The sequence below is a fragment of the Nicotiana attenuata genome, chromosome 10, assembly GCF_001879085.1.
Source record: "Nicotiana attenuata strain UT chromosome 10, NIATTr2, whole genome shotgun sequence".
In the NCBI taxonomy this organism is placed as follows: domain Eukaryota; kingdom Viridiplantae; phylum Streptophyta; class Magnoliopsida; order Solanales; family Solanaceae; genus Nicotiana; species Nicotiana attenuata.
In genome coordinates this window covers 49,391,816-49,418,679 of record NC_031998.1, presented here as the reverse complement: position 1 = coordinate 49,418,679, position 26,864 = coordinate 49,391,816, and the positions used below count along the sequence as shown (strand labels likewise).

The 26,864-nt window shown below is 37.2% G+C and overlaps 1 protein-coding gene across 1 annotated transcript; it reads left to right on the top strand.

The window, feature by feature from the left end:
* LOC109233494 (small subunit processome component 20 homolog) lies at positions 1,832-26,864 on the top strand. The gene is made up of 31 exons (XM_019399380.1): positions 1,832-2,072; positions 3,397-3,519; positions 4,266-4,423; positions 5,211-5,255; positions 5,836-5,914; positions 6,013-6,086; positions 6,262-6,368; positions 7,884-8,066; positions 12,024-12,227; positions 12,304-12,520; positions 12,605-12,679; positions 12,825-13,156; positions 13,485-13,683; positions 13,768-14,020; positions 14,090-14,429; positions 14,597-14,777; positions 14,884-15,024; positions 15,138-15,399; positions 15,519-15,932; positions 16,514-16,977; positions 18,648-18,784; positions 18,883-19,064; positions 19,148-19,504; positions 19,786-19,911; positions 20,874-20,939; positions 21,027-22,834; positions 22,920-23,199; positions 23,489-23,722; positions 25,059-25,571; positions 25,736-25,898; positions 26,326-26,864. The coding sequence occupies exons 1-31, from the start codon at positions 2,004-2,006 to the stop codon at positions 26,577-26,579; spliced, it is 8,040 nt and encodes a 2,679-aa protein (XP_019254925.1). The 5' UTR covers positions 1,832-2,003; the 3' UTR covers positions 26,580-26,864.

Sequence of the window (26,864 nt, the reverse complement as noted above, 5' to 3'; positions counted from 1 at the left end):
AGGATTTAAGTTGCTTGAATCATATACAATTCTTGATCTTGAAGTACTACTTCCTCAGTGCAATTTGTGCACAAATGTATCTTGCTATAACTATAGGCATGATAATATGATACCAAGAGTTTTCACCTTTATGTGAAGATATTGAACTGACGGTTACAACAAGATCATATGAAGATAATCCATCTCTATCAAGAATGATGATTTCAAGGTGCAATATATTCATTCAAGTTAATATGGCTGATTTGTTTATCAAATCTCTACCAAAGATCTTTTGAAGATGGTGCACAAGATTGGAATGCAAATGCTTAAGGATGTGAAAGTGATGCTCTCATGAGGGGAGTTAATACGCGTTGTACTCTTTTTCCCTTCCAAGGTTTTGTCCCACTGGGTTTTCCTTGCAAGGTTTTTAACGAGGCAACCAAAAGGCGTATTGTTAGATGTGTGTACTCTTTTTTCTTCTCTAGAATTTTTTTCCCACTGGGTTTTATTTTAGTTAAGGTTTTAACGAGGCACATTATCTGTTGAACAGACATTCAAGGGGGAGTGTTATAAATAGAATTGTATTTATGGTGAATGTCTATATTTAGAGAGATTCTAGGGTTCATTGCTTGGTGGCTAAGTCACCCTCTCCCTATAAATAGAGGGTTCTATTCTATTGTAATTCATGCCAAATCAATAAGAATTCCCTCTCTCTCTACTTTTCTCTGCAATGCTCTTCTTCTTCTTTTATTGTTTCATAACACTTTTCAATTGATAATATAGCGAACTTATTTAATCTTTCTAGTTGATCTTAGATGATTGTAGCGAGCAATAGAAGAATAGAACTAGTGGAAGCTTAAAAGTATTGTTGAACACTTGAACTAATCAAATATTGGAGAAAGAAGGTGAATAATGAAATATTGGAGAAAGAAGGTGAGTAAGAATATTAAAGAGAAAAAATAAAATACGTAGGGGTTTCTGAAATACGAAGAGATTGAGGAAAGAAAGATTGATTTGGAGTGACACGTAATCCAATGAAAAAAGTAAAAACTTGAAACGTTAGGAAAATTATTCATCTACCCATTTTTAAGCAAATAAAACTATTAATTTATTAATATCTCAAGAGCTTTTTTATATTAAAAGTTTATTTTTGTATTAAAAGTATTAAATATTATTTTTTAAATACTTATAAACATATTATTTTAAAAAATAGGACCCTCAAAATTTGGGGGTATTCATAACTTTAGAGCCGGCCTTGCACGATCCCACGTCGTTTGAGTGCAGAATCACCACATTACAGTGGCACCTTCAGGAGCTTGTTTGGATGGTTGTACCCATTATATTGTATCGTATTGTTACTTTAAATACGATGTTTGTTTTGGTTGTTACTTAAATTTTATTGTATCGTATCGTTAAATCTGTCATGACATAACGACGATATTTCCACTTATGTAAGGACCGATCTGGTGTGGTCGCGTCATTACCTTGTCTTTTTCTCTCTATCTCACCATTTATTATTATTAAATAATTTTATTTTATCATTTACCCTACCTTTAATATAGTAATTTAAACGTGTATCATAATTTTTCTTCATAATATTACAAATTTATATTTGTGTGTGATATCATGAAACGATGACAAACGATACAATCTATCCAAATATTATTTATCAAACGATAGAGTATAATACAATACAGTACGATAGGATACATTATGAAACGATAGGTAGGTGCCAATTTTTATTTATCTAACAGTTTCTTCTGTATATATTATACATATATGTTTGACAAAGTTTGTGTACGCATAGATCCGCCCAGTCCTCGACCCATTAGAGGACCGTTTTTTAGAGGAACAGGAACCCGGTTTTTTAAGCCCTTCTAAACCGCCTCTACGCTAAGCCGCTAACTAATCTTAAACCCTTTCTTCTCCCCAGTAGAAAAGCACAACCTTAAACCTTACTCCTTCCTTCTCCTCCCTCTGCAGCAGCCCAGAGGAGTTCAATTTGTTAATTATTCAGCACAAAAATGGCAACTGCTTTAGATGCCTACGCTGTTAAATCTCTCAACAAATCCCCTGGTCGCCGCCGCTTTACTGTAAGCTCAAATTTGTATTTTCTTGATGCTCGTGAAATTATTCTAGTGTTAAACCTCTTTTATATGAATACTCTTTAGTTTGGTAATTATAGTTTTAGTGATTAGTAGTAATTTTTTGTTTTGTTTTTATTAATGGGCCCTTTGGAGAGCTACTGTTTGCTAAACGTAGTATGTATAATAAGTGAAATATATAGTACTACCATTTTGTACATATGAATAAGCTTTAAACTACATATGAGTACTTACTCTTTGGGAAAGATTGGAAGTTTACTTATCAGGTACATGAGAAGAATTTACCTAGTTCACCTGGAACTTTAGTTTCTGAGGTTGTTACTCCAGCTCCTGGCCACCCTTTTGGGGCAAAAAAAAAACAGTGTTATTGAAACCGACACGAGGAAACAAGGCGAAGCAAAGGGTTGAGCTTCATAAGAATAAACTCTAGAGTACTTATTTCCGGGTAATGTGATTTTCCAGCCAGCTTGGCCGCACCTTACCTAGTTCACTGAGTACTTACTGTTAGGAAAAGATTGGAATTTTAGTTTCCGAGGTTGTTACTCCATATCCAAGCCCACCTTTTGGGGGGCAAAAATAAGTGTTATTAAAAGCAATAGTAATGTAAAGAGGAGGGTTGTGGCTTCATAGATGAGGAGATGCGCTGCAGGACAAGTGTGCATTTCAAATAATGACGCACAGATTGGTCTAGATGAGAAGAGATCGGTTCTTTGAATCTCAACTTTGAGGAGTTGGACCAATATCGACATTATTGTATATTGGATGCTGAAATTAATGATACTAGTTGCAATTTCGTTATTGTAGAACCAAATTTATATAGGTTTGGTAATTTTTAATTTTCAGAAATTGTGCGCTTCATCATGCGCTTCGCTTCAAAGAAGTGTGTGCTTCACACTTTTTTGCTTCAACCTCATGAACCCTGTCGTTGTTTTGCGCCTTTCGCTTCTAAAGAACACTGGCTGCCATGTATGTTAAACCATTTACCTCATAATAGCAAACAGTTCCAGTAGTTGTTTTTCTAGTCAACTAGTTGAACATCTCAACTTATTTGCTTCTTCTTTTTCTTCAATCTTAAGAATCTGTCTCTATACCAATACTAGCTATATTTTGCACTGTGACTTGTATTCGAGCCTACTAAATGTGCAATTACTGATTGCGTTCTTGCTTATCTATGATGCAAAAAGTATGAATAACAATTAAGCATCTTGCTTTGTCTAAATTTTTTATATGAACTCTTGGTACTCATCTTTGTTGCGCCTTGCTGTTTCTCTTTTGTGGGAATTGAATTTATTGAGTTTTATGTATGGTGCAGTTCAAGACATTTTCGGAGCGGATTGAAGATGTTGACGTTGATGTGTACAGAAGTCTTGACCCTTTAAAAGCTGAGCCGTCTGAAGGTTCCTCCTTCTTCCGGGATTGCCTTGTGGAATGGAGAGTATGTATTTTATATGATACTTTTGTATACCATTTTGTAAAGAGTGTTGAACTTTTGGTTAACTTGTGGCTTTGGGAGAGTTTCTTTGTTAAAAAAATTTCCCTTTTTTGGTTTTGTTAGGGTGACATTTACATGTCTTTTTTGATGATTCTTAGTAGGGGCTTGAATTTGATGTTTGTCAAAAAATGTTAGCGGAACAATTCTGTTGAGAAACGGGAAGAGGCTGTCTTTTCAGAAAGTTTACCTAGAGAATTTTGTTTTGGATAGTGTTTACATATTTTTGGTCAGTTGATAATGTGTACGTTTTGTATAAGAAAATTCAAACAATTCATAAGGGTACAAGCACGATTTCTTTTCCCTATCAGGCTGTTAAACAAAAACACGAAAATGGTTGGTTTAGAGTTTATAAGTTTCTCCTTTGTCCAAAAGTTTTGGACCGTGTACGTGGATTTGGTTATGGTTTCAGCGTGTATAGGCATCCAGTTCAAGTACATTCAACTGTTAGACAAGTTTTAGTTTAGTTCGAAGGACATGCAAGAAGTACCCATAGGCATCACACCCCGTTCAAAACAGATATGCCTAAGAAAATGAAGAGTTATGCAATATAGATTTTGACTGCTTTGCCATTTGAATTTGTAGTTGGTTTTTGCTACTACTGGTTGTGCTATTCCTACTTTTTAAGGATGTTTTTTTTTTCTTTTTTTGATTTCCCTAATTCTCTTTTTCTTTCTTGGACAAAATAACAGGAATTGAACACTGCCGAGGATTTTATTTCATTTTACGAGGAAATATTTCCCTTGGTACAGACGCTACCACAAATTATACTGCACAAAGAACAGATAGTCGCAAAACTTCTTTCAAGATTGGACATGAAAGGGAGACTATCCCTTGAGCCAATCCTCAGGTATTCTGCGAACTTACTGGGTTCTTTTAAGGATGATTCACTTGTTTTTGTTTTTATTTACTCTTATGAGAAGTACACCTTATTCTCTCTAGTTTGGAATTTCACCACCTTTTATATCTGAAGAAGATTCAAAAAACTAAAACCAGATTCTGATTAACCAAATTAAGAGCTTTTATAACTGGGAAAGACTTATTCAGGTTCCTTGATTTGTTCCCATCTGAATATAACCCCTTTCCTAGTGATAAGAGCACAACACATGATGCGTGGGTTAGGCGCACGTCGCGGACTCGAACCCTGCCACATACAGAAGTATGGTATTTAAGTGGAGAAGACTGAAGAGTATAGGGTCAGACACGAATTTCGAACTATGCGCTTCTGGCCCTCAGAGATTTCTCGGTTATCCAAAATAAAAAAGAAAAGAAAAGAAAATATAGCCCCTTTGCCTGTTTTGGAAGCGGAAATGTTATTTTGTTATTTGTTTAAGAATTATGTTAGGCTCTCAAAGCTCATAAAAAGTTCCTAGAACTGTAAATTTTCATTCATCAATCTCCAGAAGCTAATTGCTAAACATGTTCTTTTGCGACAAACGATGAGTATTTGACTTTTGCTAGCTTTAGAATAAAAATGGTGGTGTGAAAACTTTTTGCTCTTATGGTTCTTGCTATTTGTTTGCTACATGTATTGTTTCCATCATTTTTTCTGTAGAGCGCCGGAGATGAACTGCTTGCTGTTTCTTTTTCCTCTTCATTGTTAAGTCCCTTTATTGACTAATTATAGTTTTCTGTAGGTTAATTGCAGCCCTATCTAGAGATCTCCTGGAGAACTTCTTACCGTGAGTACTGCTTCGATCTGGTTTTCTTCTTCCTTCACGCATATCAACATTGTCGGGGGGTTCTTTAGCACCTTGCTTATAGTGTGGAAATAGTAAAATTTGGAAATAGTATCGTCATTTTTGGGTACAATTCCTTGATATTGTAACCTTTACTATCAGCTTTTCTTTCTTATCTTGTTTGGTTGTCTTTTCATTTTTATCCTTATCCTTTCGTGGGTCATTTCTTCTGATGTAAATTGATACATTTCATTGGCTTCTGTTCGTCATTATGTCCATTTTAATTAGGATGTTTTTCATTAGTTTTTTTATGTTTCCCTGTGCTTCATCTGTCTAATTCCATGATGTCGGGAACGATAAAAGTTCTTCCTTATGAGCTTGAAGACGTCAAGTATCTGGTGGAGTTTGCTGATCAACCCTGTCCTAGGACTTCTACAAGTTTGGGCATAAAGAACACCTTTCAACAGTTTTACCCGTGTCTTTATGCCAGCTTATTCCACTATGTTCTAGTCTTTAGTAAGTTTGTGCAGGCAGAACAGTTTTTAATTGTTGCTTTAAAACTCTACTCATATTTTGTTGCCAGCTTTCTCCAGAGGATTGCTGACTCTTTAGCGTGTCTTCTCAAAAGTGGTGCTGATAGAGAACCAGATATAATTGAGCAGGTACTGGGTTTTCCGGAAAGTAATCTTTAGTATACCGGCTTCAAGATTATCTTCATATCAGATCTGAGTTCAACTTTATATTTTTTATTTTTTTGCAGATTTTCAAATCATGGTCTTTTATTATGATGTACCTGCAGAAATATCTTGTTAAAGATGTTGTTGATGTTCTGAAGTAAGTTTACCCTGCCACCAAAGCCTCACTTTGTAGATATGACTATGATTCTCCCCTATTTCAGCAGATCATACTTAAAGTTGTTCCCTGTAAACATAAATAATTGGAGGTTCTACCTGTTTGGTTGTTAGTAAGTAGCTTATCCATCTCTCTGTCGCTCTGTCTCTCTCCACAGGGTAACAGTAAAATTAAGATACTATTCCAAGGAGTACGTCCACGAATTTATGGCTGACTCAATATCATTCATATTGAGGAATGCTCCTGTTAAGCAGCTTATAAAAGGTATTCTACCTGTGTGTCTTTCAATTTGTGTTCTCTGAGAAAATTCTATCTATAAAGATTTAGTTATGGAAAAAGAATGTTTGACCTGTTTTAAGCTATCAGTTTCAGAATGTAATAATCTAATATTTCTATGTCTTAGCTTCTTATATCAGTATCACTCCTTTATGAACCTTCTGTGCTGACTTTCTATTTTATAGCTGTTAATGCTTTCGGGTTCAACAATTTCATCATCTCCAAGAAAATAAAATGCAGGGGAACTGCCATAATTTGTGTTCAAGGCCAGAATTTTTTAGATGAACTTTTTAGGTGTCCCTTAAGTATATCTGATATGGCTGATTCTTGTTTGCCTTTTTTGAGTCTGATTCACTACTATATATTATTGCCTTTCATCATAGTTTTTGTGTGGTTGTACCCCCCTGTTGGCTAAGCTGGGAGATCTCGTCTAATGTCCGTCATCGTTATCTTTCTTACTCCCTGTCCTATTTATTTCATGTTCTTTTGTCCTTGTCTGCTGTTCCTGCATTCATATGGTTACATAGGCAATGAAGATATGGAAGAAAAGAAACAGAGAGTTAACATCACCAGCTTTTGCCTTCTTATTTTGCCTTAGTAGATCTTATCCTGCTCATTATTTAGACCTTTAGTGATACTTTCATGATACAGCTTGATGCAGGACTGTATTATGTCAATTCAATATTATTTTTCTTAAGGGTTGTGGCAGAGAAGTGTAGAAATATCAGACTTCAAACGGTCAAATGTTGTGCAATAAGTTAACTGTTGTTTTGAGACAAAATATTGATGAAGTGAAATGGGTTTTGCTCTTTTAGGTGCTAAAAGCTAATGATCAGCGAGGTAGTTGAGAAGACTAGGAAAGAAGCAAAATACCTGTTATGACTCGGCTTCTTATGCATTGGAACTGGGTTTGACATCCCATTGTGCATATCAAGAATTAATTATAGAAGTCCTGATGAACTCCGATGGATAAGAACTTATATGACAATGACTCATAGTCCATATTTGTTTTTAAATCAAGAAGTATTAAAGAACTGACTAATAAACATGCGTGTACCAAAGATATCTGCAGAAACAAACCCAGTAAAGAGATGCTCAATGCTTTTGGCAATTTTCTCTGAGATGCCAGCATCCTGGAAAAATAGGAGTAATAATTCTAGGCTGAAATTAGAAAAATTCTTCGAAAGAAGTGCTAAATACCATCAAATTCACTATGAAAGTTCTAGCGTTCTCAAGCATCTCTATAGTTCCAGAGAAGTGGTTCGGGAGTATCGTGGCTCTTCCCATGCCTAGATAGAACAAAAATGCAGTTGTTGCTTAGATACTCAGATTTTCTGGAAATCAACTCAAGAGGTTTTTCTTTGCAGTTCCTTCCAGTTCTGATCTCTTTTATATATCTCTCTGTTCATACATTTCTTTGTTTTGATGGGTGAGAAAGGTAAGCATTCGGTTATATTTCAGCTAAACTGTTCCTCATCATTGTTAACTTCTTCAAACCAACAGGGGTGAGGAAGCTTATGTTTGAAGTTGCGAAGAAACCATTGGAAATAAGAAAATCCGCTGTCAGTTCATTGTTGTGGTATGTTGTTAGAGGAAGCTCCTCAAAGTTACACTCAAGGGCTGAACAAGTGTTACGCCTACTGATTGACAAGTCTCTGTTTGTTATAGGTGATCAGTTCTCCGGGGGTAAGCTCTTCTATCATTTCTGCAGAAAATTGGAATTGCTAGTTTCGCATAAAATTGTGCTTTGATCTCTCTGTCTTCTAAATTTTCTGGGTGGTACGATATACAAAATTTACTGTGATTTACCCGTGAGCCGGAGGGAGAACTGTCTAAAATTTTTTTACTCCCTCCGTCCTAATTTCTATGGCACACTTTCCTTTTTAGTATGTCACAAAAAGAATGTCAGTTTTCTATATTTAGAAACATTTAAATTTAAAATTCCCCTTTTACCCTTAATGAGATGAATTACAACCACAATAAGGCTGTATTGTGGTCCGGTCCCGGGCTTTAATGGGCTAAACGGGCCGGGCCAAACGGTTCCGGGCTCTTGCTGGCCGGGCTCAAGCGGTCCCCGGGCCAAACGGTCCCGGGCTTAACGGTCCTGGAGGGTGGAACCAGCCCACTGTGGTCCTAAGCTCACATGGTCCCGGGCTAAATGGACCGAGCCCACGGGCCTAAACGGGCCTAAGTGTTCCGGGTATTTTTTTTTTTAATTTTTTTATCTAAGGCAATTTCTTGTAAATTATATTATATAATTGTGACTTAAATCTTCTAATTCAAATTTAAACACAAAAAAATTGTACAGAAATATTCAAGGAAATGCCTTATAATTTTTATTATAACGACATTAACAAAAAATAACAATATCTTTCTTAGTCTTCCTCCCCCCTAATGGAATGAGCACAACAAGGTGCTAATACAACCATTAAAAGGAAAAAAACTAATGAAGATGTGCCAAAATACAAGTTACATATTAGTCTACATATTATCTCTAACAAATTTCATAAATCCTTCAAGGTTCGGAGGAATTTCCGTTGGTTGTGGCGGAAAAGAAGCTTGTTCATCACCGCTTCCGGGCGAAGCAGCATCCTCCGCAAGTTCCGCTAGCATTTCTTCATAAGCTTCGTCTATTTCCGGTTGTGATTCAGCAAGTCCAAAATTTCTTCTTTCCGAACGGATCCAATCTCTGAAGAGTACTGATTTTTCCAAGCTCTCCCTCATAGACGCTCTATGATCACCGATTTGAAGTCTCGCTTGACTGAAAGCGCTCTCCGATGCCACTGTTGAAGCTTGAACACTTAAAATATCTCGAGCCATCCTTGAAAGAACCGGATAGTGTTTTTCTTTGTCCTTCCACCATTCCAAAACATCAAAGGAGCTGTCGGGATTCTCTTTTTCAAGTCCCTGCGACAAATAAACTTGAAGCTCATTTAGTTGTGAAGTATCACCAATATTATCACCTTGAGAATCCCTGAACTCCGTCCAAGAATTAAGTGCTTTTAGGCCTGCAGTTCTTTTAGATGATTGCGAACTAGACGAAGTAGGAGTTGGAACATTTGGTCTAGCATGATCTAAGGCAAGTTGATAAGCATTATAAATTGTTTGAGCATTTATTTTAATTGAGGCTTTTGCATCTGCAAGTGTAGCAAATTCCTCATCTGAAAGATCTAAAGCCTTATAAGTATTTGTATACCAAAAGTGAGGACCTCCTAATTTCATGGTAGGATTTAAGATGGCAGCAACACCATAAATAGGGGGGATAGGGAAAAAATATTTTTTAAACTTATCTTTCATAGAATTAATAGTACGTTGATAAATTACCCCACCCTCTGAAAATTGAGTAAACAAATCTGCAAGTGCTGCAATATAAACTAAACAGTTAGAAATAGTAGGATAATATTGCCCAGATAATTCATTTTTAGCAACATGAAATTGTTCTAAAAAATCTACAAGAATTTTAACATTAGTCCAATCCTGATTTGTAAGGTGATCATCATCACCACCACCACCAACACGAGCATTAAACGTTGCGTTTATTGGGTTTCTATATTCATATGCAACAACTAAACTTTCATACATGTAATTCCATCTAGTCGTACAAGCTTTAGGAACCTTTTTTTTCTCTAAGGCCAAATTCATCACATTTTTTAAAATATTCTCTAAGTTTACTTCTACGGTTTGAATAAAAAAGCCAATTAAGAGCCATTTTAACCTTTTCAATTTCCACATTTAAAATTTTCATACCATCACCGACGATTAATGGTAAATATGACATCTAACATGGAAAATATTACTAAATGCAGGATTTAGTGTAGTTGTAAGAAAGCCTATAACATTAGTGTTACTAGAAGCATTATCCATTGAAACTGACATTATTTTATTTGTAATGCAAAAATATCTACAAATATCTGCAACTGTGTTAGCAATAAACTTACCTGTGTAACGTGAATTAGTTATTCTATAAGCAATAATGCGCTTTTGCATTTTCCATTCCTCATCAATCCAATGAGTGGTTACAGTAAGATAATCACAGTCATTATCACTTCTACCAATATCAGTAGTAATAGCAATGCGGCAATCTATATGAGTAAATAAATAGCGCAAATATTGTTCACATTCATGTTTATATTTATAAATATCGCTATTTACGGTTGCGAGAGGCCATCCTTTATAAGTAGGATTAAAAACTTTTCTAATATAATGCACAAAGTGAGGGTTAGAAGGAAAACTATAGGGTAAGCACATAACAGTAACCATTTTTGCCAATTCTTCACGATCTTTATTTGGATCGTAATATAAAATGCCACCGGTAACAATGTTAATTCCCGGTTGAACTAGATTTGACCCGGTACTAGGGTTAACCTGAGTACCTACACTTGTCTCTCTAGCGCAACTTTCATTTGTAAAAATCTAGCTTTATCTTTAGGGTGTGTCTTTATGTGTCTAGTCAAAGTACCCGTACCGCTACGGTCTCCAGTAAATTTATGAGCCATCAAAGTCCCACAAGTTTTACACTTAACCTTATTTTGATTTCTTAGTTGAGTAAAAAAGTGCCAAACAAGAGATGCTTCTTGCCGTTTAGAAGGTTGTCTATTAAAAGTAGGGGTTACTACAGGAGGGTCAGGCAGGGCATCATTTGGATTATTATCAGTTGGGTTAACAACAGGACTAGTAGGTGTATCATCTAAATCCGGTTGCATTTCATCTAAATCATCATTTTCCTCATCATTTTCATCGATAGTTGTATTATTATAAAGAGCATTCATATATTCATCATTTAATTGTTGACCCGGTGCAATATCATGGCAAAATTGACTATAGGTAAATTGAAAACAAGGGTTATCACTATCAAGAATAATATGTGGAGGAGGACGGGTAAACAGGTCTGGGTCGGGGAGCCGGGAGAGGAGTAGTAGCTTGGCCACTAGATTCACCAATTTTAGATTTTTCCTTACCACCAAACATTTTTTTCAAAGAAAAGGCCATATTAATTATAATTATACAACTAAAACAAACAAAACTATAATATTAAAACTTAAGAGTTGCAACGAGTTTATCGAATTGACGAACAACTTCTTGAAAATTGTATATCGTTGAAGACTTGAATACTTCAATTCACCAACTTCACAATTTTTCACAAATTGCAATAATAAAGTAAGCAATTATAGAAGAAAATTAGAGAGAGATTGAGGATTTTGTGAGTAAAAAATGAAAGAATGAGGGGTATTTATAGTTGAGAATAGGGAAAAAGTGTAATTATAAAAAGTTTGGGGGCCAAATGGCTATTTTTTAAAAAGCCAAACGGCTAAATTGGCAGGCCAACGGCTAGTTTTTAAACTTCCAACCGCTGGCCAATTTTTTTAAAAAAAAATTCATTTTTTTGAAAAATAGCCGTTGGGCCCGTTAGGCCCGTTAGGACCGGTTGAACCGGCCCAGGCCCGCCAGCCGGTCCCGGGCTCGCGGTCTCAAAATGGAGGACCGGCCCACAGTGGGCTCCTAGGACCGCTTGGGACTGGCCCGTTTAGCCCGTGGTCTCGCAGTCCCGGGCTGGCCCCGGACCACAATACAGCCTTAAACCACAATCTGTACATTGTCGGGTCTAACTTTTCCATTTGGCTTGTGTTTTTTCGCGAAGTGTAGGTGCTGAGACCATCCTTGAAGTTCTTGTTCTAGCATTGCAGAGGTTATGTGCGGAGTTAGAAGCTTCAGAGTTGGAGTTGATGTGGGCGTGCTTATATGAGGAGATAACTGAGTGTGTATCTCAAGGCCACATATTGCACCTTGGTCGCCTTTTGTCCCTTCTTGCTTCTACCCTGCAAGCTAGTTTCATTCGGAAAATTTCTGGTAGGTTAACTGTTGTCCATGTGCTTTGCCTCAGTACATTATGAAATGGTTTTCTAAGATATTTTGCTTATCCCAGATTACCAAGGGGTGCTTCAATTGATCCAGTTGATTGTACAGACTTACATTCTGCCTTATCCTATTGTGAAGGCAATTGATCAAACATCAATCATTGTTGAAAAAGCTTTGCAGTCGATGCTTTGCATTCTTGATGGTCTATATAGAGCTAATAATATTTCTGCTCTCTCTTCTGTTTCGATGCAGTGGGCTCCTGTGTTTGATTTAAGGAATAAGAGGTATTGCCTTCTTTTGCAAGTGCGAGCTTGTCTTCCAGAAAGACATTTCATGCTTGTTTCCCTAACAATTGCCTATTGTTGTAGTTTGTTGTCTTTTATCGGAGATCTTCTATTGAAGGACCCTTGCATTGTCCAGTTCTTCAGAGCTAGTATTATAAGGTAATGTTCCTTGTCCCTGACTTTGTTTTTGCACGTGAAAGCACACTTCATGGGATGAATTGTGGTTGCTTACTGGTGTCTAATATTTATTTTTTGTGATAATTAATGGTTGCTAACCGATTTTAATCTTTGAATGGCTTTTCAGTGCATTAAATGATATGATAGAGATGTCAGAGGAAGAGGTTATACATTTGCTGCAGATCTTTGTTAAGAGGCTTGCAGCGCAAGGACATAGCTTCTTGGATGAGGTTCCAAAAGAGAAGCTTTCAAGAATTCACAATTTTCTCCAAGAAGCCATCGTTCGTTGGATTATGCGGATACAGAAGGAACCATATTCTACCCAAATTGGAGAAAATGAGTTAGCCATACTGTGGGGAGTCATTGGCTGTTATCCGTATGTAGTAGGTGCTTCAGCGAATGAGTCATTGCTAATAGACTTGGTTAATGCTTTAGATGAGCTTTTGAGTACTGAATCTGGTAAGGCAATTTTATCCGGGATGAGTTCGATTCCTTAGGGAGAAATTTAGTTATTAAAGTCTGTACCACCTTTCGCATTTTTGGGGCCAGAAATAACAAATATTTCATGCACACAAATGCTAACTTTTGGTTGGGGAATTTAGTTCCATGATATGGACCTTAGATGCCTTATGCTAGAACTGGTGAAATCTGTTTCTAAAAGAAGTGAGTCTTTGATGACCGAGTTGTTGCGACCTTTTCCTCCCCATGTGTCGTGATTTTTTTCGTCACTAAAACTTGTTACATGCCTCTCTTTCTAACTGTCCTTTATATGCGTTGCTTTTCCTAGCTGACATTGCCGGGCATCCTAGAACTACCTGGCAGAGATTGGTTGGTGCTGCATTGGGTTCTTATTATAAGTCGCTGGCTAATCAGAATTCCAGATCTGATGATTCCATCATAAGCAGATTCTTAGATCTGTCAAGGAAGCACAAGACATGTTATCAAGTGTTGTCTCCAGTAGCTGATATCTTGGATTCAGTTTGTGGGTATGTTGGTATTTTTTTTGAAAATCAGGTCCCTTCTTGCTCCTCCTCCATTCAGTTGGTAACACTTTAAAATTATGCTTCAAGGTCCATAATCCAAGCTGATGCAAGCACTAAAAAGTATCACCCGGAGCTGGTAGCGAGTAAGATGGTGGATGCCCTAGGCGTGTTTGCTGCAAATTTGAGTCATCCCGACAAGAATATGCGTCTTTCGACCTTAAGAATATTGTGCCATTACGAACCTTTGACAGATGTCAACTCTATTAATGAACAACCCGTTGAGAAGAAAATGAGAATGGATAATCCTGAGACTACTCCTGTGGACTACCATGGCAATAATGTATGAATGTGATACCTTCTCCTTTGTTAATAATGTCTTCAGTCGCTAAAATTTCCTGGTTATTTTCAGGTGATGCATCTCCTACTTTTGATTGAAGAAACGCCTCTTTCTATTGCCACCAGTAGAAAGGTCATTCGACTGATTTCCAAAATACAGATGAGTCTATCTGCTGGACAGATAGCTGAAGAGTATATACCTGCTGTTCTTGATGGAATTATTGGAATCTTTCATAGCCGTTTTAGCCATTTGTGGAACCCAACATTGGACTGCATAGCTGTCCTCCTCAGTCAATATTTTGGGCTGCTGTGGGACAGATATATTGAGTACCTTGATCATTATCTGTCTGTTTTTCTTGGTTCTCATGATGAAGCTGCTCAAAGCAAGGAGGAATCATTAGAGACAGCTCATAGTATGTTCCATCTATTTATCCCAGATATCAAAGATAAATTTGATCTGTTGGCTAGCTTCTCTTTTAATTCATGTAGTCCAAGCTTGCTATTTTGCTAAAACGGCTATTCTTTTTGATCCACAATGGTTTCTCACTTTAATGTTCATTACTGTGATATATATCTGCAGATTTGACTGGAAGCTTCAGGTCCTATGTCTGTCCGGTGTCTGAAACTGCATCACGTGCAACATTTTTTTCTTTATTGATTCAGTGTTTGCAGAAAATTCCATCTGTTGCTGAATCGCGTTCACGACAAATCATACCTCTGTTCTTGAAGTTCCTAGGCTATAATATTGAAGATCTTGAGAGGTGCATTTGATTTTTCAACTGTAGTTTTTTTAAGGGTTCGCGAAAGTGTTATTGCTTCTATCTTTTCTAATTGACCCGTACTTATCTGCTCATTCTGGAAATGCAGTGTGGAATTATACAATCCAGAGGGTTGTAAAGGGAAAGAGTGGAAAGGCGTTCTTCAAGAATGGTTGTCCTTATATAGACTGATGCGAAACCCTAGGTCTTTTTATCTCAATCAATTCTTCAAGGAGGTTTTACTATACAGGTTTGCATTTTGATTATTCTCCTTAGTCAAAATTAGTATACTTTATTGAATGTTGTTTGAGGTTACTTATGTATTTCATTCTTCTTCGTTTTTTGGGGGGTGGTGTGGTTCAGACTTCTTGAGGAAGATGATGCTGACTTGCAAATTAAGGTCATTGATTGCCTGTTAAATTGGAGAGATGACTTTTTAATTCCGTATGATCAGCATCTAAAAAATCTGATCAATTCAAAAAGTCTGAGGGAGGAGCTCACAACATGGAGCTTATCCAGGGAATCAGATCTTGTTGATACAAGGCATAGAGTTTTCCTTGTGCCTGTTGTTATCAGAATACTGGCTCCAAAAGTCAGAAAGTTAAAGGCGCTCGCTTCCCGTAAGGTATTTATTAATTTCTCTGGCCTCTAGTAGCATAGCTTGTGGTTTCTATTCTTTCTGTTTTCTTCTTTATTTACCCACTTCCAGTATAATACAGTAACTTGATGCATTATTTGTCTTAGCATGCAAGTGTCCATCATCGAAAGGCGATTCTTGGCTTCTTAACGCAGCTAGATGTTGAAGAGCTTCCTCTTTTCTTTGCCTTGCTGATAAAACCACTCGTATCTGCTTCACAAGGTGCTGCAGCAAAGAGTGCACGGCTCTGGACAACACCTGAAACTCTAAAGCACGGGTTTGACTCATTTAGTGTCTTGGAGCATTTTTCCAGAGATTGCATCAATGCCATTTCATGGAAGAAGAGATATGGTTTTCTGCATGTAATCGAGGATATTGTAGCTGTTTTTGATGAAGTGCATATTAGCCCTTTTCTTGATCTGTTAATGGGATGTATTGTGCGCCTCTTGGAAAGCAGCACATCAACTCTTGAAGGCACAAGAAATGAGGGGGGGCTAGCTGATCATGATCACCAAGTGGAGGTAATGTCATCATTTGCTGTAATTCTAGCAGGTTTAAATTTTTAGAAAAGAAATGACTGATGCTGTTGCCCCATAATATTGTATTAACTGGTTAACACTAAAATATTAAATGATTTTGTATATCCCTTGATTGATTTTTGGTGGTTGACAGCGTTAGTCCTCTTTTTCTTGGTCAGATCACCCTTGAGCAAGAACCTACAATAGGTGGCTGTTCGAGGGTGGTTTGGTCAAACAACTCCTAAGATTCATGGCTTAAAATTGAGAAGGAGCGGAAGGTACTAATTTGCTCATTTTTTCAGTCAGAGCAGATGTCCTTTAAAAAAAAATATAGGCTACAGGAACAATCTGTATAGTGCACCCTTTCTTTTCATATGTATTCACGTTTGATCTCGAAAGGAATTCCAGGAATTCTTAGCTGCTGAATAAACGTGGGTTTTCCTCTATATATCTTTTGAAAAAAATAAAGATGGTTCTGTGTTTATGGTACATTGTAAATTGAATTAAGTAATACTTTTTAACCAATGTTTGAAAATGCTATATCAAAAAAATGCTTATTAACCAATGTCTTTGTTTTTATGCAGGCAAACATAGTTGCAAAGCAGTCCAAGGATTTGAGATCTTTATGCCTGAAGATCATCTCTTTTATTCTTAGCAAATACGAAGATCATGATTTCAGTTCTGAATTTTGGGATATGTTCTTTATGTCAGTAAAACCTTTAGTTGCTAGTTTCAAACAGGAAGGTGCCAGTAGCGAGAAGCCAAGCTCGTTATTTTCTTGTTTTCTGGCTATGAGTAGAAGTTCCAAACTTGTGCCTCTGTTGTCCAGAGAAAAGAATCTTGTACCTGATATATTCTCGATGCTAGCAGTCTCAACAGCATCGGATGCCATCATTTCCTCTGTTCTTAAGTTCGTTGAGAATCTGTTGGATCTTGATATTGAGCTGGGTAATGAAGACAACCCTCTTAGGAGATTACTGCTTCCTCACGTTGATGTACTTGTATGCAGTTTGCATCGTCTTTTTGTACATGATGGCGCGCAAAAGAGGTATGGTGATGTGAAATAACTTCATTGCTTTTCCCCTCTTCAGTGATTGTGTCAATTTATGGACTTCACCACGGGTACTATGCTCAAAATTGTCCCGTATGCTGAAAACAATTTCTTTGCTTAGTATAGCTTATTGCACAACTTATTGATGTGCAATAATAAACAACTACTATGTGTAAATTTTGGGTTGTGGCTTACCGGCCTCAAAACTGTTCTTTAGCTGATATTACAAATTTTGACAGTCACCTAAAAAATGTGATGTTTTGTTATGTTTTATGATGTTTTAACTTGAGAGCCTATCAGAAGAGTGTTATCTGCACATCAAATGTGGATGGGTAATGTAATAATGTACACAATGCTGAAGTATCGTCTGTAGCCTCCCCGCAGTTGAAGTATGGAAGTTATGTTCTCGAACTATTTCTTTTGACCACAGTTTTACTTGCATTGATAAGTTTTCACATAGGACTTAGATATCAGCTTAAAGAATGTCGTGGCACTCTTAAACAACTATCCAGGTCAATGAAGGAAAAAGAGTTTCAAGAAAAAATTCTCAGTTCGTGTCTGAGCGTTCTTCGTTTTATGAATGTATCTTACTTTGCATCTCATACATTAATTCTTAATGCTTCCTCAGCTTCCTGTCCTTTTTCACTATGGATTTTCTTTGCTGCTATTTGGAGCTACCAATTCGATTCCTCATATCGGCTTGTCCTTTTTTATTCGTTTTTTCTTAAATTGAGGGGGATTAGTGAATCGTTTCTCCCCCCAAGACCAGTCTCCTTAGTTCTTTGCTTATCCTGTATCCCCCCCCAAGACCAGTCTCCTTAGTTCTTTGCTTATCCTGTACTTAGATTTGTATATGAGCCTCTAAGTTGCTCGGACACAAGGTGTGGATTTAGAGGTCGGATCCTTCGAGATGTAAATTCTAAGATTCGGGAATACGGATCCTAGTACGGATACGGGTGCGGGGATCCGGCTAAATATAATTCAAAAAAATAAAAATTATCTCTAAATTATGAGAAATTTTGTGGATTTTTTTAATTCTCAAGTTGTAGATAAGTAAGGAGTAATTTTCTAGATAATGTATGCTATTTTCTTCAAATACCCTAGTTTTGGTTCTGATTTTGGGAATCAAATTGTATCTTGTCTCGAATTTTTCCGTCCGTCATGGTTAAAGTATCCAAAACTGTTTAACCAGATCCGGTACGGATCCCATACCCACACCCATACTATAGTGTCGTGTCGACACGGCTGTGGCACCTAAACTGTCATGTCGTAGCAACTTAGATGAGCAGGAGAGGGTGGGGATGGAGGGAGGTAGGTAGGGATAATAAGATTGAGATTTTGATGGTTTTTTCATATATCATAAGGTCCTATTCTGACTTATGTGCTTGGTAACATGTTCCCTATTTATCACCCCCCCCCCCCACCCCCAACCCAACCCACACACACACACAAAAAAAGAGAGCATCTGCATGCTTCCCCTCCTTTTCTTGTATTTCTAGCTTTATCTTCCATAATTCTTCCACCTTATAACCATGAGAGAGAGCGAGACTGCATGTCATCCACCATATATGGCTAAGTGGACTTAGCATGCTGTTTATGTAACTAAGTATCATATGATATGCACAGGCATCAGTTCTCCTATTAACTGATCTGTTCACTTTTTCCAGGAAGCTTGTCAGATATCCTGGGGAAAAAGAGTTCAATGTTTTCAAGCTGTTATCAAAGCAGATAAAGGAACCGTTGGCTGCAAGGAAGTTTCTTGATATCTTGCTTCCGCTTCTGTCAAAGAGATCCAATGACCCTGGTCTGAGTCTCTCTTAGTTTTATCTCACAGTTTAGTTGGACCTGTTTGGTCTCATTCCCTTGCTCTTTTTGTATGATTACTTTGCTTTCTGGTTGCAGAGATTTGTATAGGCACTTTACAGATTATTAAGCATATTGTAGAACCATTGGGTAGTGAGAGCAGTAAAAAGATCATCAAATCAGTTTCTCCGCTCGTAGTTTCTGCTGGCTTGGATGTTCGCACTTCTATTTGTGACGTTCTTGATGCTGTCGCAGCGAACGATTCTTCTGTACATCCTGCGGTAGTGCTAGCCCGTCTAATTTTCTTTTACACCTGTTCTGTTAGGTGTTTGTTGACGTAAATGCACCTTTTAATTTCATACAGGCAAAACTTCTTCGCGAAATGAATGCCACGTCTACCGTGGAGTTGGGAGATCTTGATTATGATACTATAATTGCAGCTTATGAAAAGATAAGTGCAGACTTTTTCCACACTGTCCCGGAAGAACATGCGTTGATTATTCTGTCACATGCTATACATGATATGTCGTCTGAGGATCTTATTTTGAGACAGAGTGCATATAGATTATTGCTTTCGTTTGTCGAGTTTTCTAGTCAAGTGCTCGATAGAAAGTTGAAACCTGAACAAGAATCTTCTGGAGCCTGGGTTAGGCACATCCTAAGCAACTTCTTTTTGAAGCACATGGGTACTGCCATGAACAAAGAAGATTCAATTCAGAAGGTATGAAATACGAGAACCGAAAAGAATGCTCTACTTATCTGGCTACTTTCCTCTCTTTTACTTCCTTTTTGTGTTTCCCAGCCATCAATACTTGAAGCAGTTATTTGACTTGCTAGTGGTTATTTACGTAACATGTTTTTTCATCTGTATGTCTCAAGGTTACTCGCTCCTGTTGGTCAGTAGAGGACTGACCCGGGAGTGGAGGGAGGGACATTGTGGTGGGCAGAGAATATATTTTCTCAAGGATCGGAAGTTCTTCTAAAACTGGTTTTTTGATTTAGGTATGGATCGATCTACTTCGGGATATGGTCCTGAAGCTTCCAATGGTGGAAGACTTCAAATCATATGCAGTTCTTTACAGTGAAGATCCAGAGCAGGACTTTTTTAACAATATTGTGCATTTGCAAGTAAGTTATTCCTGCCATATAAATTTTGGTCTATGCTATATGTGCTCCACAGCTAAGTTGCTCGGATGTTGGTGTGGATCTAGAGGTCGGATCCTTCGAGATGTAAATTCTAAGATTCGAGGATACGGATTCTCGTACGGATACGGGTGCCGGGATTTGGCTAAAAATTACTCAAAAAAATAAAAATATAAAAATACCTCTAAATTATGAGAAATTTTGTAGAATACTTACCTATAGCTTGTGAAGTGTGGATTTCTTTTTTATTCTTAAGTTGTCGGCATGATTTCTTGAATTTCTTCCATTCTGGGATTCTTCTACAAACTAACTTTTTTTTTATAGTTATCTTTCATTTGTAATTAAATATTAATTTTAATTTAGATTATATCTCTAATTATTATTATAAAAATCAGACTTAGTGTGTGTCAAGCTTTCATTACAAAGGGTACAATATATTAAATATAATAATATCTAAATAAAGTCAAAGGTCTTGCACTTTCCCGAATTCTCGAACGCCCGTCTTCCCCATTCTCAATTGACGCTCTCTGCTGCTCTTTCTGCTCGATCAAGAGGAGAAGCAGAAAGTAAAGGATTGATTTCTAAATAAGGTATATGCTATTTTTCTCAAATTTACCTTAGTTTTTGTTCTGATTTCGGGAATCAAATTGTATCTCGTCTCAAAACTTCCCATTCGTCATGGTCAAAGTACCCAGAATCATTTGACCAGATCTGGTACAGATCCCATACCCATACCCACACCCACACCAGTATCATGCCGACACGGGTGCGGCACATAAACTGCCGTGTCGGAGCAACTTAGCTCCACAATTTACTCTTAAATAACTTACTGCTCTATTTTATTTTTGCTTCTCCATTAGTAGCATTAGAAGTATTAGTTTATGTTTTAAAAGAAAGATTTTTCTGTCCATGCTTTCTCACCTATGCCATTACATTTGTTTATTCAGAGACACAGGAGAGCAAGGGCTTTGTTACGATTTAGGAATGTCATCAGTTCTGGAAATTTCTCTAAGGTGGTTACTTGCCTTTTTCTTTTAAGCATCAATTATGTGCTCCATGTTGCTAAGTGGTACTAATAGTTGGGAATAATTCTGGTGCAGGTTCTCATAAATAAAGTATTTATGCCGCTTCTTTTCAAAATGTTGCTTGATGGACAAGTTGGAAAGGGTGAAAATATTAGAAGTGCATGTTTGGAAGCTGTTGCATCAATTACTAGATGCATGGAGTGGCGATTGTATTATGCATTACTCAATAGATGCTTTCGGGAGATGACACTGAAACCAGATAAACAAAAGGTGTTATTGCGGTTAATAAGCTCCATTTTGGACCAGTTCCATTTTTCAGACACTACTTCTGATCATGACACTGCAGATTCTGTGCAAGATATTCAAACTGCTTGTTTGATAGAGTCAGGCAAAGTCACCGGCGTTTCTGAACTTGCGGAGATACAAATGTGCCTCCAGAAGGATATGCTTCCCAGGGTACAAAAAATGTTGATTGCTGATGCTGATAATGTCAATGTCAACATCAGTCTAATTCTGCTTAAGTTGCTTAAGCTACTTCCTGGAGACATTATGGAAGTGCATCTTCCATCTATAATCCATCGTGTAGCGAATTTCCTTAAGAATCGCTTGGAAAGTATTCGTGATGAAGCCAGAGCTGCTTTGGCTGCTTGTTTAAAAGAACTAGGGCTGGAGTACTTGCAATTTGTTGTCAAAGTCTTGAGAGGCACTCTGAAGAGAGGATTCGAATTGCACGTTTTGGGGTTCACTCTCAACTTTCTACTATCAAAATTTCTTATAAATCCCAGTAGTGGGAGGTTGGATTATTGTTTAGAGGATCTTCTCTCGGTTGCAGTAAATGATATACTCAGTGATGTTTCGGAGGAGAAAGAGGTTGAGAAGATTGCTTCAAAGATGAAAGAGACTAGGAAGCAAAAGTCATACGATACCCTTAAATTGATTGCACAAAGTATCACATTCAAAACACATGCTCTGAAGCTGCTTGCGCCAATTATTAAGCATCTACAGAAGCAGCTGACTCCAAAAGTAAAATCAAAATTAGAGAACATGTTGTCTCATATTGCTGCTGGAATACAGTGTAATCCATCTGTAAACCAGACGGAACTCTTTATCTTTGGATATGGTCTAATTAAAGATGGAGTAACAGATGAATCTTCTGGGCATGCAGAGACATCGACTTCAATGGAAAGTAAGCAAAAGAAAGATGGAGTAAGCAGCCAGATTACTAAATCAGATAAGTTGGTCAGCATTGATTCACGATATTCTCACCTTATTACCGAATTTGCTCTTGGAGTGCTTCAGAATTACATGAAGAACATGAAATTAGACAAGAAAGATGAGCAGTTGTTATCAATGCTTGATCCATTTGTTAGATTATTGGGTGAATGCTTGAACTCAAAATATGAGAATATCATGTCTGCTTCACTTAGGTGCTTGTCTCCTATGGTGAGGCTTCCTTTGCCGTCACTTGAATCTCAGGCGGAGAAGATAAAGAATTCGTTACTGAATATTGCTCAAGGTTCAGTAGCTTCCAGTAATCCATTAATGGAGTCATGTGTTAAGTTGCTAACAGTGCTTTTGCGTAGCACTAAGATCACACTTTCTACGGATCAACTGCATATGCTAATCCAGTTTCCGCTTTTTGTTGATCTTGAAAGAAATCCCTCTTTTGTTGCTCTCTCACTGTTGAAAGCAATAGTGAGTAGGAAGTTGGTAGTTGCGGAAATCTATGATATAGTTAAACGTGTTGCCGAGTTGATGGTGACTAGTCAAGTTGAATCAATTCGTAAGAAATGCAGCCAAATTTTGCTGCAGTTTTTACTGGACTACCATATCTCCGAGAAACGTCTGCAGCAGCATCTTGATTTCTTACTTTCGAACTTAAGGCAAGAACATCTGCACAAACAATTCTTTCATTTGGTAAATTTTATAGATGGTCTCATCTCTGTAACGATGGTTTTGATTTTGCAGATATGAGCATTCAGCTGGGAGAGAAGCCATTCTTGAAATGCTTCATGCTATCATAATGAAATTCCCAGTTAGCATCATAGATGAACAATCTCAGACGTTTTTTCTGCATTTGGTGGTTTGTCTGGCGAATGATCGTGACAACAGAGTCCGTTCGATGACTGGTACTGTCATAAAGTTACTTATTGGACGAGTCAGTTCCCATTCACTCCAGTCAATTCTTGAGTTTAGTCGGTCCTGGTACCTGGGAGATAAACCACATTTGTGGAGTGCTGCAGCACAGGTAAAGGGGTGAAAGCCCCAAACTGTTCTTTTATTTCAAGTACATTATGTTGGATCAGCTTGGTTGGGGTGTGTTATCATAGAGGAGCAAGTTGGGAATACTGAAGAATAGAAGTTCCATATGTCTTTCACTTTTTTCATTTTCATTTATGTATGAACATTGAATTAGACGAGAGGAAGACGGACGAGTTGACCTCTAATTTTTTTTGTTTTCATGAATCTGAGATATAACTTCTTCCTCATCAAAAATAGAAAAATAATGTTTCAAGGGTTCATCATTTCTTCTACAGGTTTTGGGGTTACTCATTGAAGTGGTGAAGGATGGTTTCCAAAAGTATATTGATAGTCTCTTGCCTGTTTTGAGAAACATCTTGCGATCTGCAGTTAGTGTTCTTACAAATAAGCAAGTGGATCTACCCAATGATGCAACGGCTTCATCTTGGAAAGAAGCATATTATTCACTGGTTCTATTTGAGAAGATATTAAATCAATTTCCTAAGTTGTGCTTCAGAAAGGATCTTGAGGTATTTTTCCTTTTCTTTTAATCTTCTATTTGAAACTAAAGTTACTATGTACTGGTTACTGTACTAACTGATTACTTCTGTAAATATGAGCGATCATAAAATTTGCCTGCCATCCGGACCTATTCTATTGGAATTACATGAGCTAATGGATATTCATAACTGGTTGAGTGCGTTTTGAAATTTTTTCTTGGTACTCTATAAAAGACATTGGATGTTTGTCTCTGTAGAATGTAAAAAGATACAGTATCTTCTATATCTATCCTCTATAGAATGGATGTTTGTCTCTGTAGAATGAAAAAAGATGCAATATTTCCGTCTCTATCCTTTATTAGTGCTGCTGTTGCTGCTGTACTAATTGGGTATCAGATGCACTATTGCTGTTGTACTTCGTTATTTTAGCTATTGTCCTAAAACGTGGGAGAGCTAAACCAAGTCATCCATAATATGTCCAACTTATTACATGTACGGGGTGACCATGTGAAAACCACTGGGCCTCATTTTGCTTTGCGATCGATTTAAGAAATTATTACTTTTTTTGTGTGTGTGTGTGACACTAGGGCTGTTCATTCGGATCCGAAATCCGAAATCCGAACCGATCCATTCAATTTTGGATTTCGGATTGCGTTTATTAAAATTTCGGATTCGGATTGGTATATTTTAATCCGATCCGATTCGAAATCCGAAATTATTAGGCAATGTATAAATACTACACTTTAATTTCGGATTGTCAGTACTTCCTTTACATCTTCCTCCAAGTTATTACCTTTACAATTGCTGGATTTAGCTATATTGGCACCATAGTACTGTCATAATTGCATAAACATGATTTTTTCTTAATGTATTTGCCTCTTTTACAAAGAAAATATACATATTAGTTTGCAACTTTGAGGCATAATAATACGATCCGAAATCCGATCTGATCCAAACTTTAAAATCCGATACGATTCAATATAATTCGGATCGGATTCGGATTGCATTTTCTAGAATCCGAAATCCGAAATCCGAAATGTGCTAAATCTGATCCGATCCGATCCGTGCACAGCCATTGTGTGGCTAAAAACACTTCGGTGAAATGCTCAATAGATAGTTTGCTACTAAAAACTAGGTGTGAAGTTAGGCAGCATTCGAGAATCAAACACTTAAATCTTTTAAGAGTATGTTTAGAAGTATACTGGGAAGTCTATCAATTAAAAAAAAAAGAAGGTACACTGGGGAAATTACGTTTCCACAGCGACCACACTCCATTTCCAGATTGCGAATATCTTATTGTTTTGTGGACAAATTCATTTGGTCTCATGTTTGGTTTCTAATTATTATTTTTACTGAAATCTCATAGGATCTGTGGGAAACAATCTGCGAGTTGCTTTTGCATCCACATCTGTGGTTGCGCAACATATCAAACCGTCTTTTGGCTTGCTACTTTGCCTCCGTGACCGAGGCTTGTAAAGAAAACCTTGAACTGCCTCAAGGAACTTACTTTTTGATGAGGCCAAGTAGACTTTTCTTTATAGCTACTTCTCTTTGCTGTCAACTGAAGGTGCTGCAGACTGATGATGCTGCCAGTGATCTCATTACTCAAAATCTTGTCTTTTCAATTTGCGCTCTGCATTCATTCTTAGGAAAAAATGAATGTAAGCGTCAAAACAAGTTCTGGTCCACCATTGAACATGATGAGCAGGGTCTTCTACTTAAGGCTTTTCAACAGCTTGATTCAAGGAAAGGGAAAAACATCTACTTATCTCTTGTGTCTGACCTTAGCGATCAAGAAGATGAAAACGAGCGGTACTTGGTCATTTCCTATTTGCTTAAGACAATGGGAAAGATTTCCCTTCAGGTGGAAGATATGCAGGTGGGTGGTTAAAAGTATTAAGGTTACTTCTATGTGCTTGACTTGCAAAAGAATTCTTAGCTTTGGCAATTTTTTCAAAATAAATGCTTTGTGCCTTATTTTCCTATACGTGGTATTAGGAGTGCCTGTCTCATGCTGCCGGATGGGCATACTTTTTTTTGCAGATGAAAATTATCTTCAGTTGTTTCAAATCAATTTCACCAAAGCTCATAGATCAGAGTAGATTGTTGTCCCCTGAAGGTGAGGTTGATTCCCAAAGCTATGCATATCATATGCTGTTGCCCCTCTACAAAGTATGTGAAGGATTTGCTGGAAAAGTTATTTCAGGTATGTCTCTCATGTAGATCCATTCTGTCTCTTGCAGGCTTATTGTTTTAACGGTTCATACTATGCAAAGTGGCAGTTGAACAAGTTTATAGTGTACCTTTTGTTCATTTGATTCAGTTATATTCCATGATTTGTTGGCTTGAAAGCAATTTTAGTAAAAAAAAAGTGGAAAAAAAAGGATACACTCCATTTTTGAAAAAAAAAAAAGAGGTAACAAACAACAAACAACAACATACCCACTGTGATCCCACAAGTGGGATCTGGGGAGGGTGAGTGTACGCAGACTTTACCTCTACCTTGTGTGAGGTAGAGAGGTTGTTTGAGATAGACCCTCCGCTCAAGAAAAACAATTTCGAAACAGGTTTTAAAAATACAAAAGTAAAAGGCTAAGATGAAAATACTGATTACGTTTGCATCTACTCCACAGATGACGTGAAACAACGGGCTGAAGAAGTGCGCGGTAGCATAAGCAATGTTATAGGAGTGCAGAGTTTCGTCCAAATCTACAGTCATATAAGGAAGAATCTCAAATCCAAGAGGGACAAGAGGAAACAAGAAGAGAAGGTCATTGCTGTGGTGAATCCAATGAGAAATGCCAAGAGAAAGCTGAGGATCGCCGAAAAGCATAAAGCACACAAGAAAAGGAAAATGATGTCAATGAAGATGGGAAGATGGATGTAGTTAGACTGTGGATTATAGAGGTACAAAGCCATTGTTAGGTGTGAAGAACTGAGTATCTTCAATTGCAGTAGCTTCTATAGAAAATTTTGTTTTAACTTATTTGATCAAATTTTTTCATTGTATAATGCCTGGTAGTTTGCACTAAGCTTAGCTAAAGTATGTAATTTGTATAGTGAATATAGTGGCCCTTTGATTAACCAACGATGCCAGAGAACATTGTAAGCGATTGAACAGTGTAATTTAATGATTTTAAGTATGGGAATCAGTTTGTAGCAGTTTTCTTCC

Bases quoted from the DNA above. Each gene is read 5' to 3' on its own strand.
- LOC109233494 (XM_019399380.1), top strand. From the start codon at position 2,004: ATGGCAACTGCTTTAGATGCCTACGCTGTTAAATCTCTCAACAAATCC. The intron at 2,073-3,396 runs GTAAGCTCAAAT...TGTATGGTGCAG, and splicing joins CTGGTCGCCGCCGCTTTACT to TTCAAGACATTTTCGGAGCG. The intron at 23,723-25,058 runs GTATTTTTCCTT...GAAATCTCATAG, and splicing joins GCTTCAGAAAGGATCTTGAG to GATCTGTGGGAAACAATCTG.